The 16,079-nt window shown below is 44.7% G+C and overlaps 2 protein-coding genes across 7 annotated transcripts in view; one reads left to right on the top strand and one right to left on the bottom strand.

Moving 5' to 3' along the window:
• Window positions 1-16,079, top strand: part of PI4KA (phosphatidylinositol 4-kinase alpha) — a 124,506-nt gene that overhangs the window by 52,501 nt on the left and 55,926 nt on the right. The window lies entirely within an intron of this gene.
• On the bottom strand, window positions 1,294-12,411 carry SERPIND1 (serpin family D member 1). Of its 2 annotated transcripts, XM_063087473.1 has the most exons (6): window positions 12,339-12,411; window positions 8,019-8,914; window positions 4,735-5,008; window positions 2,837-2,981; window positions 1,889-2,088; window positions 1,294-1,796 (listed from the first exon to the last, which is right to left on the bottom strand). In XM_063087473.1, exons 2-5 carry the CDS (start codon window positions 8,896-8,898, stop codon window positions 1,897-1,899), a joined length of 1,491 nt encoding a protein of 496 aa, XP_062943543.1. In that variant the 5' UTR covers window positions 8,899-8,914; window positions 12,339-12,411; the 3' UTR covers window positions 1,294-1,796; window positions 1,889-1,896. The 2 variants fall into 2 exon arrangements, with proteins under 2 accessions (XP_062943543.1, XP_062943542.1); XM_063087472.1 differs by having other exon boundaries at window positions 1,294-2,088.

The raw sequence follows: 16,079 nt of genomic DNA on the forward strand, positions 1-16,079 counted from the left end.
CACAGAGGAGCCTGGACTGGCTGTAGCTGAGGTAGGGCCCTGTAATTGGAAGTGAGAATATCACCTTTCCGGGAAGGGGACAGACATGGCAAAGGGCAAAAGAGGGTTTTTTTAGATAACTATGTTGGGAAAATGGGAGGAGCAAGAGGAACCAGCAGCAAGATGAGAAATACAGGATGAGCACTAGAAAAGAAACAGTGTTGGGGCATGTTGGAGAAGCACCAAGGGAGTGTGGGTCAGCAGCAGCAGCAGGTGTCGCCAGGAGCGTGTGACAGGGAGATTTGGCCTCAGCCTTCACTGTAGGTTCTCAGTGGGGTACTGGAGCCCAGTGCAAGAAGGTAGGCATGGAGCAGGTGAAGACAGTTAGCGGGGAGGAGCGGGGCTCCAGGGCTCACCTGCCTGGGTTTGGATCCTGGCCTGGGGCAGATCACTTCCCTCCTGTGAGCTTTCATTGCTTCTCTGCCGTGAAAAGGAGGCGATGGCAGTGCCAACCTCCTAGGGTTAGTATGAGGATCAGTGAGCTAACCTGCAGCACACCCATGCGGTAGCCTGCACTTGGTGCTCCCCTTTTGCTGCTCACGGTACTATGACGAGGTTCCCTGTGTCACCCTGAAGACAGACCAACCTGCACTTGAACTCAGCCCCACTACTTACTGCAGTGGCATCTAGGACAGGTTTCAGAACTCTTCCAACCCTTGTCTTCCTCACCTGCAAAGTGGGGAAGATAAAGCCTCCCCTGCCAGGCTGTGGGGTTACAATCAGTCAACCCACCCGCACAGAGCTTGTGACTGCCGTTCCCATGGCTTGTTTGTCTCCCCGCTGAAGGAGCACCAGCAAGCTGGCACTCTGAGCAGCCTCTTTGTATTCTGGCTGTCTCACACAAGTAGTGAAGGATCCAGAAACATGTTCCTCAGATGTTGCTTGCTTTATCAAGCCAGCCCACTATAGGACCACATCTGAGAGAGGAAAGCTGAAGTGTGCACTGCATGTAAAGATTTTGGGAACCTCAGGCTCATGTGATACTTAGAGCACTACATTTCAGGCATTCCATGCAGACCGCACCTGAGACTCAGCAACCCATGCCTCATCCTGCTGTTGAAAACGCACCCTGCTGTAGAGCTTTAGTCACTGTGTAACACTCAACTTTCTGTCAACCTTCATCATTCCTGGGGATGTCAACTCTTGATAGGCCTTTCTTAGTTATTTGAGCTTCAAAAAATAGAGAGATTTGTGTTAGATACACAGTATAAGTGGTTACATTTATTTAACTCTAGGGTGGAAGACATGGCCATGTGTATACACTGTCCTCTGGGCAGTAGTAAGGCTGCAGTAAGAGGGCCAGATGACATTTAGCATGGATTTGGGCCTTGAGAGAATTAAGCCCTAACAGCCAGGGTATCCACTCGAGGTCATTTCTACCCTGAGCATTGGAAATGGTGCTAGTTGCGCACCCTCCTTGGGACAGGTGATAAATTAATCAAATTTCTGTGTTCCATGTTCAGAGTGGGGGCCCAGGTTGAGAACAGCTTTGAGTAATACAGCCAGATGATCAAAGGTGGGGGCTGCCAAGGAAAGGAAGTACCTGGGTGCACTGTGTAGGTTTGCTGGGAGGGGGTGGGAGGTAGGACAGTCTGTCTGTAACTGAGACCCTCAGAGTTACAGCTGGCACGCTGCAGTTACATTAACTTCTAAGAACTTATGGCATTGTTTACTGTGCAGAGTTGATGCCAACCAGCTTCTCATTGGTAAATTTCTTCTCTTGTATGGGCCTTGGATTCGGATTGGTAGCGTAAACCCTGGAAGTAATGATACCAAAACATCTCTATTCTCATTGTTGGAATGAAAACAGAATTATAGTGTGGTCCCAAAGGACGTCAGATGCCCCGACCTCTATCTTTAAGAACTGAGGGGGTTGGCCACCCTCCCCATGAAGAGCAGGCAGCTGGTGCGGTGCTCGTAGACCAGGAACAGAAAGGGACGGTCGACGGTGAAGCGGACTTGGGTGGACAGCGGCATGAACCCGACCGTGGTCACAGCAGCAGCCTGGGTGCCCTCTTCATTCACTGTGATGGTGCCTTGGTGCTTGAACTGTTTCAAATTGGAAAGGAAAGATGTCAGATTCCACAGGTCAGCGTTCAGAGGGATAGAGTATCTAGCAGAGTCTCATCTCATTCAGGGAAAGGGTCCAAAGAGCACATATAAGGCAGAAATTATAGCTGGCCAAAATTACCCTTGAAAATATCTCATCACCTGTCAAGTGTGGTAATTATGCTCAGAGGCCATGTTGTATATACATACTTACATGTAAACTCTGGAATCACATCCCTCCCAGCAGTGCCCACAGTCTGAGAGGCCGGGGAGCCAAGACAGCTGCTTCAGCCCCAGTCTCCTCCTTATGCTGGGGTGCACTCCTATGAGAAGGGTGGGGCCTGGGCCTGCTTCATCACTGGACTCATGCCCTCTCTTTTTTGCTGAGTGCCTGTTGTTGGTCTGTTAAACGCGTGGGTAGTACAGTTTCTCTGTATGTGTTTAAATAGTCTTAAGATTCAGCTAGGTGTAGCTATTTCAGACTGGAGCACACGCCTCCCCTCTCTCTGCTGTCAGCAATAGTGGGGCTTGCACCAAGACTGCTCCCTGTGACTGCCTGCCCACCAAGCATCTGGCAGTGCCCTGCTCCCCTGGCCAGCCCCTGCAGAACTGAGCACTGTGCTCACAGCAGCCAGACCCAGGAGAGCAGGCTCACACCCCCTACCTGGGAAGTCAGAACAGGTGGAGGTGGGGCTATGCTGGGGTAGACTCTTGGGCCAGGGCAGGGGGTGGATGAGGGAGCAATTACCAGGTCGATGGTGATCTTTTGGTCTGAGATTCCTGCCATGTTGCCATTTTTGTCAAACAGCATTGTGATCCCCATCGACTTCAGGGCCTCCACCAGATTGTAGTTCTTCTCCAGCTTGAATTTGGGCAGAAGCACCTCTCGTGTTCTAGTTGGAGAAGAAAGGGGGCCCAGTTTTACTGAACCACAGGTTACAAAATAATCATGTTTTTCCCTTTAAATGTCTACGGCCTACCTTCCTGGGTTGCATTTAGACAGAATCAACAATTTTATTGTAAAATTTATATACCAATATTGTCAGTTGAGGATTTTGGAAAGACCATCCCATTGTAATTCCAGTCACTTAAAATTGAGGCATGTTTACTGTTATGTGGTCATTTCTTTGGTACTGTGTGATTCATTTCCTGTCTTCAAGGTCAGCAGCAGAACTTTACTGGTTTATGGTTTGAGAAGGTATCTAACATAATTCTCTTATCTGGTGCCCCAATTTCAGGCAGTTACTTTGTTAATTAAGGAGTTGAATATCTGGTCAGTGTTCTTAAAAAAAGAACATTACCTATCTATACCAGATAGTGCTGAACATTCTCAGTCCTTGCCTCAACTCATTCCATCTCTAACTGGGTGAACAATAGTGGTGCTCATGGGGCCAGTCTGGCACTTTGTGGGGATAAAGAGGTGTAAGACACAGTCCCCCTTCCCAAGAGCTTGCTTTCCTTTTGGCAAACCCAGATTCACGTTAAGTAAAACCATGAAAAAGTAAAGATGGTGTGTTAATAGCTGAATGACTAGAACAGATCTAACTTCTGGAGCCATTCAGGAGGGGGTGTAGACAAGGGGTATTCATGTGGCCTAGAAGGATGCCTGAGGCTCAAAAAATGGGACAGGACACTACGTGAGCAAAAACCTTTGGGGAGCTCTGAGCAGGGCTTGCTGGAAGGAACATGTGGGGGGAGGAATGAGGCAGTGAGGCAGGAGAGGAGGAGCCAAACAAATGGGGGGCGGGGGGCAAGAAGCTGGGGTCTTGGGAATGCTGATCTGATTGCCAGTGTACAAGTGGGCCGAGTAATAGAACAGGCAGCCTGGTTAGGTGTCCCTGGACAGGCAGAGAGGTTAGGAAGGAGGTGGGTTCAGAAGAGACACTTTTAGGGAAAAATCCACAGGACTCGATGACTGGTTGGCTACCTGGGCAAATACCTTCCTCCAAGAGCCTACTCCTTAGTTTTGTTGCATTTCTTTGTATTCTTGCCCTGTAAGGAGACTCAAACCAGATTCACTTCTTCATTTGGGCCCAACCAGTATCCAGTAAAACAGAAATAAGGCCTCTCCATTCTTTCTTCCATGATCCAGTAATAATCTCAGTAAATATTTAAAACATGCAGTTTTAACTATGGAATAATAAGTCATAATAGAGCAAAATCATGAATGACAGGTCCTCAGTGGGCTAAGAGGACCCCAGGATTTTCTGGGTGGGAAAGAGGACAGCTGATCTTTGTTGAACACCACCTAGGTTCCAGGCACTGGGAGCAATGCTCAGTGTCACATATTCTATTTATTTCTCACAGTGACCCTGGAAAGTAAGGAATCCCCTTTTAGGGATGATGAAGCTGGGGCTCCAAGATACAAAGCAAATATGTAGCAGAGCTGGGATTGTTCCCAAGCTGACTCTAAGTCACCTGCCCCTGATTTCTGGAACTGCCCTGTGGAGAGCAGGTGTGTCCCTCCAAATGCTCTCTGATCATCTCTCACTGAGCAAGAAATTTGGGCTGAATTAACAGTGGTCTGTATGACAGTTCTTGGGTAGTTGTACATACTTCTCCCTTTTCTTAAAACGACCAGAGTTCTGGTGTCCCTGGACACCCCCAGCCTCCAGATCAAAGGAACAAACCCACATCCTGAAGTACCTGTTTGTCATGCTTTTTTGCCATCTCTCCACCACCTGAGGGGTCAGCTGTGCTTCCAGGGTCTTCATCCCAGACAGCTTGTGTGGGACCACAATTAACATGCTGATGCCCCCCACATACTCTAGCTGGAGGACGTCACAGTCAAGTTCCTGGTCATTCGCTGCGAGAAAGTTCCCCTTGGTCTGCATCATGGAAACCTTGACCACCTCTCGCTCGTTCAGCCGGAAGTTATGGTTGTGTGTCATTTCCACTGGGAATTTGTTCACCCAGGATCCTGTAAAGTCAACAGGAACAGCACTGTTATTAGTGTTCCTTTAAAGCAGTGGTCTTCACCCTGGAGCATACCTGTGAATCCCTCTGGATTTATTCAAACAAACTGCAAGGTCACCCCCCGAGTCTCTGATTCCTGAAGTCTGGTTTGGGTCAAGAATTTGCATTTCTAACGAGAGAGGTTAAATGGACTGGAATGGATTTTGCATTAGATTCTGGCACTAATTCGTAGTTTCACTCTGGCAAGACACTGACTTGCCTGGGCTTGTACTTCATCTGTAAAGTGAGTAGCTTTGTGCTCCTTTCAGCTCAATGTTGATGGCTTTCACCCCTCACACTGTGGTTCTGTAGTGACCAGTAGGACACATGGGTGATGTGGGGTTGCCCTCAGGATCTGCACTGTAAATTTGGGTACAGCACTGTGTGTCTAGGAGTAAGTCCATGTCTATTTTAGCTTGAAGATGCTAGTAACTAATAATGACAGGGGACCCACAGTCGAGAGCTGGTGTTCTCCATGTGCCAGGTATTCTTCTAGGCACCTTTCCTGTATTATCTCATTTTCTGCTCATAGCAACTATATAAGGTGTGTGCTTTTTATTATTATACCCATTTTACAGATAAGGAAACAGAGGCACAAAGAAGTGAAGTAACTTGTTCAAGGTTTCCAGCTGGTGGGTAGAGCAGCCAGGATAAGATAAGCAGGAGTTGTCTTGGGAGGAGGTTTCCATAGTGGACAGCTGCTGCCTGCCTGTGATTGCATCTCATTGCCTACCCCTGAGTCTGCTTCACCCAGGATTTCTCAGCCTCAGCACTACTGACCTTTTGGCTGATAATTCTTTGCAGTGGGGGGACTGTCGTGTGCGTTGTAGGGCATTTAGCGGCATCCATGGCCTCTCTCCCTTAGATACCAATGGGGCTTCCCCTCCCCCAAGTTGTGACAACCACACATGTCTCCAGATATTTGCCCCCATTGGGAATCACTGCCCTTCCTATCTCGATGGGGCCATCACGTGTCTCCAGGACTCTTTCCTTCTGACTTCTTCCTGAGACTCGACCTCTGCTTTTATTGTGCTTTACCAAGTGATTATAACATTTGAAATTAAAATCAAATTATTAACAGATATGGGAGCTGGAAATGTAAGATTAAACTTCAAGACTCTCCTTTTCTTTGAGAAGCATCCATGAAAGATTGAGTACTGCTAGCATGTGATCCCTTCTGATTCCCAGCATTAAATTAAGTGACTGTTCCAATATGATGGGGAAAGGAAGCATATATAATTGCCACTTTTGCACTTCAATGTGACAGGAGTTACTGTGTTCAGGAGACTGTAAACTGACCGTGCCTGTCATTTTTCCACTGAGGCCAGTAGGGATGGCTTGCAGCTGTATTTCTCTGCCTACCCCTGAACACTGGCCTAGGCTAATGCACAGGCTCTCAGGTGTACCTGGGGGTACCCAACAGACTGGTAGGACTGAGGGCTTCAGTGCTGCCAAAATGTCTTCCGCTGGTCTGTTCCGAAGTCATTCTTAAACATAGGCTAATTACTTATAGAAGTAAAATGTCACTAGCAATAGCATACGTACTTCCTATCATCTTATACTGACATCATAACTACAGTTTCCCTCACTCAACTTCATTGAACTCTTGCCATTTGCCACTCAGTGGTCTAAGTGCCACATCACTGTCTCTTGTGGTTCTCCTCGGGGCCCTATCTGAGTAGGTGTTATCATTTCCATAATAAAGATGGGAAAACTGAATCACAGAGACATTGAAAGACTTGCCCAAAGTCACATGAGTGAGAAGTGGTGAAGCCGGGACTTAAACTCCTGTTTGCTCAATTCCAAACTTGTTCTTATAACTAGTAATGAAAAGGATGTGTGTCTGTTCATCATATATCTATTGCATGTGTGTGTCTCTATATCTGTGGATGTTACAAGCCTGTTAGAAACTCAACCTTTGATTCCACCCACAACGGGGCCAGCATTGTGTCTGGCTTTGGGGTGGAAGTCGGGGGAGTCAGATCTCAGATCTCAGCACTCCATACCACCCCTGCAGTCTTGGCCTCTTCAGCACTACTTGGCCCATCTGGCAGCAGGAAGCATCACCTGCCAGGCCTCAGGGACTGCTCCTCGCTGCTACCTGGTAGTCCTTGGTGGCAGAGAGAAAAAGTGGTTATTTGTCACAGCAATTACTTCTGATGCTGAAACATTCCTTGTGTCTTCCTTTCAGCACTCTTGGCTTACAGAGTGAAGTAGAGGTTCCTCCAGTCAGATCCCAGTGAGAGCATTTGAAAAGGGAGGTCTGGATTTTACAAATTCATGCCCTTTTATTCCTAGGATTCCGGGAGTCCTGGGGAGGAGAGGAGCTACCTTAAAAAGTACCTTCGTGCCTGGCCCAGAACAGTTGCTCAAGAAATAGTAGTTTTTTTCCACCCTCTCCTCCACCTGTCCATTAGTGCAAAAGAATCATGAAAAGGAGTTGTGGATGTTAATGTCAATTACTCAAGCTGAACAGTTCTCAAACACATTTCTTTAGCATTTTGTCCATATTCCTGCTTATTGATAATTGGGAAAGGAAATGAAAAACTCAAATCCAGGCTGGCCAAATGCTAAAAAGTGTTTTGCATTATTTCTTCCAGTTTAACAAATAGCTAGAGATGCCTTGCTTAAGTCCAGCCTTGGCCCTGCCCCTTACTAGCCATGTGCCCTTGGAGTATCCTTTTACTTCTCTGTGCCTAGGTGGCTTTGTCTGTAAAATGGGGATGCTAATAGCAGTGATGATCTCACATGGTTGTGGTGAAGACTTAATGAACGTAAAGCACAGAGTTAGAGCTCGGTAAGTGTAAGCTGCTCCTGTCACTTCATTGAGATCTTCCCTGTCCCTATACCTGAGTCAATCTTGTGTCTTGTTTTCCTGGATAAATTATAGCTAGAACGCAGTTCTTGACATTCAGTCTGTGTACTAAAAAAGTATGTCATGAATTTGCTTTGAGAATTGTAAAGCTATTTCTTACCTTTGAAATAGATGCAGTTTAGAATCATCATCTGAGTAGCAGGGTCTATATTCTGCAGAGCCTCTTTTATGAGGCCCTTGGTGACCTTCAGAATGTGGTTGTTGGTTTTTGATATGAAAGCAGGGTCTGAGAAGTCAGCTGTCTGGGCCTCAGCAAAGTAATACTGTCTTACTTTAGTTTTGAAGTCATCCAGGATTGGAAACTGCTTCTGGATGTAAAGGTCATTGACTGACCGCAGTGTGTATCCAAAATTCCTCCTGAAGAGGCGATGAGTCAGTTTACGGAAGAGGTTATGAATGGTCATGATCTCATACTTACTGCTAGCATTAACAAAGTCTTTAAAATGCAAAATTGAGTGCACTTGTTCATAGGTCTCTCCCTTCAGGCCTAAGGAAATCATCCCCATCGCAGTAGAAATGCCAACAGGTGCTATGAAGATGTTATCAAAAGTGTTGGCCTGGTCCTTCAGTGCTCGGTAAAGGTTGAAGGCAAACTTTGCGTTGAGGATGTTAAGACGCTGGATCCGGCTCTTGCCTTGGAAAAGCTGGAGGATGTTCCCGGTACTCGCTTCTGAGTCTGTCGGGGAAACTGCATCAATGATGTCAATGTAGTCATCATCTTCACTGAAGATCTTCTCCAGGTCCAGATAGTCGTCATCCTCCTCCCCTTCCAGAATCCAGTCGTTGGTGACCGTGTTTTCTTTGTGGAAGTCCGCAGGGAGAAGAGGCATGCTCAGGTTTTTATTATTTAACTGCTCCCACTGGGGATCCACAGACTTCAAAACATCCCCTCCTTTCTCAGTCTGATCCACCAGACCTTGGCTGACACCACACACAGATGTTACGATGAGAGAAATGAGAAGATGGAAGGGGCATTTCATTTTGGCAGAGCTAAAGCTAGGAGGGAAAACAGAGCACATGGTGAGAAGTGGCCTGGCTGACCCCACCCCACTGCAGTGTTCAGATGGCAGATTCCCTGTGCCCGTGACTCAGGACAATACCCATGCAGCACCAGTTCTTAACCATTTTAGGATAGTGGACTTTAGAGAACCTGATGGAGATAACATACACCTAACATTTTGTGTGGGCTTCATAAACCTCCGTGAAGGATCTGTGGGCCCCTAAATGAGAATCCCTTTAAAGGTTTGCAAAACTGTGACCTTCTAGAATACTGGGGGCTTCTCAGGAGTCCCTGGGGTGAGTTTCTTTTTCATTCATTCACCAAACATTGTCTTCTGTCTCCAAACAGCATATTAAGTGCTAGAGGCACAAAGGTCTCCCCCACCAAGAGACTTACAAGCCAGTTGGGAGACAGATGTTCTGTAAGGCCAGGACTCTTAAAAGGCATGTAGCTCTACCTTGTTTGGTAGGAGTGGGGGTGTCTGGGAAACTTCACTAAGAGATGGGGTTTGAATGGGTGCCTGGGGCTGGTGTCTGGAGAGCTAGGCCAGAGGGGAATTTCCAGTGGAGGGACTTAGCCCTACCTGAACAACCCAAAGTACTCCATTTTGGGGATGGACATGTTTTAAAATGTGCATGGGCCAGGCTTTCTGAAAACAGATATTCTAAAGATATTTGAGATTTGTGTAGTCATTTGGGGTTGTTTAATTTGCATGGGATTTGGAACTTGTCTGTTATGCTGGGACCCCCTGGGGCCTAGTGAGATATGGCAGGTGGCAGCCCCTGAGGCTATTAGGATATGTGGCTTGCTGCACGCATACTTTTTTCTCCTTTGTATCTGTTAGACAGTCAGCTCCCTCTGCTGTCAGGAGGAACTAAATCTTTTCTGCTTGACTTTTCTGCTTATAACATGGGGTTAGAAATAATCTCACCAGGCAGATAAGGTCTGTGTAAGGGTGATAATCAGAAAGCTCTTTAAGGCCTGAGGGTCACTCCCTTATTTAAGTAAACAAAGTATATTTTTAACACATAGGCCTTGTGGTAAGCCTGTCTTTATCTGCCTTGTTCCAAGGAGGATTTGACTTGGCCTTTCAAATCTGTTGTGGCTGCCAAATGGCTCTTTCTCTTGCTGACTTCCCAGTTATTAACTGCATCCTGGGTAGATGAGCTATTATTTGATGCTTCCATGTTTCACCAGGACAGTGGCCATCAAACTGTTTATAATGCTGACCCAGACAGGTAGTATTCTTACATGATCCCAACTTCTGATCACCCAGAAAGAAGGACTGTGTTCTGTTAAGTTTTTTGTGTGTCATATTTGAGGACCAGAATATCTGCTGCCAGTCTAGACCAGATAAGAGTTACCAGCTTCTGTTAAGCAAATATTTGAACGTGCTAGGCCTGAAGATGGGGCTAACTATATGGATACCCTACTTGAAACGCTCTGGATTTGGTTGATGTTGATGATGGCAATGACTGTTGTTGGATGCCAGGCACTGTACAAGGTACTTTGTCTGTGTAACTTCATCCTCCCAGCATTTTACTGTCAGAAGACTGAGCTTTTCATCACTATCACTAATAAGTGGCAATGATTGGAACCAAGCTGGTTGAGCCCCCAGCCCCCATGTCAAGTGCTCTGCCTTATTTGACCTGAGGGTCAGGGTGCTCCTATACTTCCCGGGCCTGAGGAGTAGCTGCCCAGCTGGTTTCCCTGCTGCTGGTCTCCCTTAATGGGTCTTCCCATCATACTGTTAAAATAATCAGCTCCAACGTTGTTTTAATCACAACCGAGAGACTTGTTTTATTTTGTTTTTGAGAGACTTTTGAATTGCAGATTTTGGGAAGGGAAAGTCACATAGTTTCTGACTTTGAAAATGTCTGTTGTCTTTTCCAGCCCTCCCTATCCACATCTTACCCAGGCTGCAGTGCCGTGCATGGTCTGCACATGTAAAACAATTTCTAGAAGTGATTTCTAATGTGCATGGCTGCAAATAGAACTGGGCCCAGTTTCCAAGTAGAATCAGGCATGGGTATCAATCAATGGCAATGTACTTAAAAAAGGAGAGAAGATAGTAAGCAACTTAGTAGAAGTCTCCTTGCTTGACTGCACTTAAAAATGTCCTCGGATAAAAATTAGGTTAAAGGACAAAACAAAGGCCAACTTGAATAAGTAAAGGTTCAGGAAAACAAGTCTGAGGTCAGATAGGGAGGCAGGGTGGAGAAATTTGTGTTTTTATCCTGGTATTCAGAGAGTATATTTGGCAGCTTTTTTTTTTGGTCCCCTAATCAGGAGTATTTGGAAGCTTCTTATATCCTGTTTCTACATTATATGATGAAAAACCAAAACTAGTTTTCATTATTCCCTTATCAGAGGAAGGAGAAAATATCTCTGATATTTTCTGTGGATTGAAATTAAGGATCTAAAAGGTAAATCTTCCTATTGTTTTATTATTTGGTATAACAAAAATTATATAAGACGTTTTAAAACTATCAGTAGGTTGTGATTAAGTCCAGATTACTATCTTTGAGAGAAGCAATATATTTTAAAGGTAAGTAAACCATTCCAAAGCTTGTTTTTCTGGAAACTTTTATATGGCACTTTCTTGCCAATTGCATGGAGCGGGGTTGGCCTTTTTGGTCATGTATCCAAAGCATAACACCCATAAACTGCCGTCCCTCCTGGCTTATTGTCTCCAGGCCCAGAGAGCAAGTGGAGTGGGAGAAAAGCAACTGGAAAACTTTTTATTTTGAAATAACTTCGAACTTACAGAAAAGTCCAAAGTATAGTAGAGCAACCCCTGTATACCCTTTACCCAGATTCACCGGGTTTTTACATTTTGGAATATTTACTTTGTTATTCTCTCTTTCTCCATATGTATGTGTGTATGTATATCTATGTACACACAAAGGCACACATGTACACATTAATTTTTTTTCTGAACCATTTGAGAGTATGTCTCTTATATTATGTCCCTCTAAACTTTAATATGAGGTTATTCCAAAAAATTCATGGAAATCTCATATGGTTTAGCAGTTTTAAAGAAAAAAAGTTCATGGAAAGATTTGTATTATCCTTTAATTCTGTTTTTTCATGAACTTTCCAAAGTACCTTCTTACTAATATTTCAGGAAAAAATGCCTAAGAACAAGGATTTCTCATACATAATCACAGGACAATTTTCCAATTTGAGTAAATTAACATACATACAATACTTGCTTCTGTTGCACAATTCCTATTCCAGTTTTGTCAATTGTCCTTGTAATGTAACTAACAGATTTTTATAATAGCCAGATTAAAAAATAAACATATTTTTCCACTTCTAAGACAGTGTAGGAAGCTTCGATAAAAAAATGAACCAGTTACTCAGCTCTAAACACCACAAGAATTTATAATCAGCAAAAATGTTAGAAACCAAACTTACCTCTGGGCTTCTGAGAAGTGGCTTTACAGAGATGAAATCAACCAAGGTCACCAGTGGGGTTTCAGCGTGAACTTTGGTGCTGGGCTGTTGCTGTGTATTTTCCAAAGTAAATATGTCCCAATTTAAATACCACTCAACTAGCTTTGTCAGCAGAAACCCCCTCAACATGCCTTTGGTCACTGAGTGACTTGTGATTCACAGGCTCCAGTTCTCTTGCAGCTGGTGTTTTGAATGTGTGAGTGTTGCCATGCGACCTGCACTCACTGCCCAGTGCAAGAGCAGCCCTCACTGCAGTTCCCACGTAACCGAGGGGCTCTTCAGAGTTCTGGGGGCTTGGTTGCATCAGGGATAGTTGTATTTGACCCCTTGAAAGTAGAGGCCACATGTCTGCCCTCCAACTGTTTTCTCTCTAGGGTGATGGCAGCATCTGACCTCGCCCTGCTCTCCAGGGCTAACGGGGCTGTTTCAGCTACTAGAAGCGTATCCCCATCCTTCCATGAGTTTGTCCCTCAGTGAAAAGTGGAGGAGAGAGAATGAGATTAGTGGCTTAGAGAATAAACCGACCATAACATAGATTTTTCTTCAGTCAAGGGTTGCTGTGTTTGTTGCCAGAATCTGTAGCCCAGCTCTCCTGCCTGTTGTAGGACAAGTAGGGATATTATTGAGCAGTGCTTCCCAAACTCAGATTCACTTAGGCATTCATGGGGATCTGTGAGGCTATGGTAAACTATTTTTAATTTGTGCTTTTAACTTTATGATCTAAAAAGTTATTATAAGAGTATTCTGGATTGTCTGGAAGCTCAGCTTATCACAGAGCACTGCTCCCTGATTTTGGTACCCAAGAGTGGGAGTGTTGGCACCCAGAGGCCATCTTTTTTTTTTTTTTTTTTTTTTAAAAGATGACCGGTAAGGGGATCTCAACCCTTGGCTTGGTGTTGTCAGCACCACGCTCAGCCAGTGAGCAAACCGGCCATCCCTATATAGGATCCGAACCCGTGGCCTTGGTGTTATCAGCACCGCACTCTACCGAGTGAGCCACAGGCCGGCCTGCCCAGAGACCATCTAAAGGGAGAGCGTGACTCTTAGACAGGAGAATCTGCAGGTGTGTGAGGGGCCCATAGGGGCATTTGTATGTTGCTCAGTTTGAGAAATTCTAGTGTGTAAAAGGCAACCTGCATTCAGGACGTGGAAAATGTGGCTGTGTTTGAATCTGGTTTAGCGTTCTGGAGCCTTCTTCTCAGAGCCCTCATCCCTCCTCCTCAACAATAAGTCCTCGGCATGGCTCCATCGTGCTGCTTTGAGAGGCTATTCCCTGTGTCCTGACTCCTTTGTGGGCTCTAGTAAGCCCACAAGAGCTGCTCCGGCAGCTGCTCCGTTCTGTCTGTTCTTGCACACGCCAAGCCTACCCCTAGTGGAGCCCTGGTGTGCGTTCTTCTTTCCATGGGGTGCATCTCCCCTCCAGATGGGCATGTGGTGCTGTGCTCTCTGTCCAGCCTCTGCTGCACTGCTCCATACCCACCAACCTGGCTGACAGAGCACCTACCACATAAGCTTGTTGTAGAAATGAAATGAGATCATGAGTGTGGGGAAAGCACATGGAGTGGTGTCTGGCACGCTGTCAGCACACAGGAAACGTTAGCCGTTATCTTTTCATAGTAGGGATATTCATTCACAGTAAAGGTCTGGGAGAAGACGCAGGTTTCATTTTTTACTCTATGTACTTCTTTGTTGGAGTTCCTTTTCTATTTTTGTTATTTTTTTAAGCCAGTAACCAGTGATCTTTCCTGCATATCTAGATTTTTGATCATGTGACCCACTATTGAATAAACAATTTCAGCCCTCTTGACACTTTGACATTTTTGCATCTCTTTTCCATTTAGAGATGACAGAGTGTGCATGGTGTCAGCCCCCACTGAAATGTGGTACCTTCTGTCACACATTCTCCATTGTTTTCATTCCATTTTCAAGGCTTGCCTCATGGTTAGATATTTTTTCCAACTTTTTAATATGAAATTTTAAAAACATGCAGAGAAGTTGGAAGAATTGAATAATGAACATCCATATACCAACTACCTGGATAAAACAGTTATAATATTTTGCCATATCTCCTTAATTGTGTATGTGGGGGTGGTGAGGCTATGTTATGGGGTATTTGCAGGTGAGACGACATTGTAACACTTGAGCCCTGGGCACTAAAACCTGTGTCTCTTAATTGGAAGGGGCCCCATCCTGCTCTGTACTACTATTATTCCTGGAAAAATCATAGTCTGTACATATATGTCTAGTCCAAGGCAGATTTGTCCATGACTTCAAAAATGTCTTTTTATCACTATCCTCTCAGTGACTGAGACACAAGGATTACTCAGAGCCCAACTTTGTGAAGGCAGTGAGAGGCTCATAGGGACTACACCAAACTAAATCCCACAAGAAAAGAGAGAGTAGGTGCAGCCCCAAGCTCGGGCTTGTCTCATCTTTTATTGTAATGTCAAGACCTTAACTATGTAACAAACTAAGTATAGTATCAAAAGAAGCACAGAAAGGAGTGTGTAAACAGAACAGAAAATGATTTCAGTGTTTCCTACTACTCAATCAGAACATTTTTGCTGTTTTCAGCACATATAGTTCAGATCCTGTACACTTAAGGCTTTTGCCCAAGGCTTTTGCCCTTTGTGCTCTCCCTGTTCTAATCAGGCCCCTATGTTCCCATATCTTCCCCTTTTTTGTTTAAACGAAAGTTAAGTCTGCAAAAATGTTTGCAATAAGTTCAGGAATCAGAGGTAAGTATTCTTTTGTAATAGAGTCATCATGGCTTCTGCATGGAGAGTCCTGTGGAAAATGTGGTGTAATGCCTTCAACACTGCAAGAAAACACAGGAAAAATAATATACCTATTCCAGCAATAATCCATATTCTGATGTTAAGTCCTGAAAACCAGTTGGTAGGATTGAGCCAATGAGCCAAATCATTTAAATGATTAATAGTGGCATTTTGAGCTTCTTCTTGGAGTTGAAGCATTTGTCTTTGAAGTCTATTTATAAGGTTATTAATATCTCCAAGTAAATCAGAGCGAGAAGCTCCATGTAGTAATTTTTGAATATCCTCCCGAGAAGTAGAGGTGTTGAAAGGAATAGAAGTTATACACATGGAACGATATCTAACATCACAATTAAGTTGATTTCATGTCCAGAGTGCTTGTTGATGTTCACCAGGCCAAGACACTGCTGCCTCTAAGGCATCAAGTCTCTGTAAGATTTTTTGGTGTATGTTTGTGCTAGAAGTTCAGCAGTTACATTTTGAAAATATCCGTTCATTTTCTGTGCTGCTTGGATAGAGTGAGATAAAGCAACTATAGCAGTTGCAGCTGTGGTAGCCATGGCAGCAGCTGCTATAATAGAAACCCTTTAGGACAAATTTGCTCTAAAGCAGAAGTTGTCTGTTCCAGAGCAGAACTTCCCATCCATTCATGAGTATGATTAATTGGCAACCATGTTCCTGCTCTTTGTTTTAATATAAACACATGAGAAATATTAAGATTAGAAATTTTAAAGTGTGTAATGCAAGGAGTAAACCAAGTAGATTTGGCAGGGAGAGTAATATTGATTATAGCGCACCCTCAAGAGAGGACCCGCCAAACCAGGATTCCATTGAGATGATTGACCAGTGGTATAAAGCATACACCACCAAGCTGGGTAAGAAACAACACTCTCCGAAGTAATCTATCAGCTGGCGAGCCCCAGAACAG

The sequence above is a fragment of the Cynocephalus volans genome, chromosome 2 (assembly GCF_027409185.1).
Source record: "Cynocephalus volans isolate mCynVol1 chromosome 2, mCynVol1.pri, whole genome shotgun sequence".
Taxonomy (NCBI): domain Eukaryota; kingdom Metazoa; phylum Chordata; class Mammalia; order Dermoptera; family Cynocephalidae; genus Cynocephalus; species Cynocephalus volans.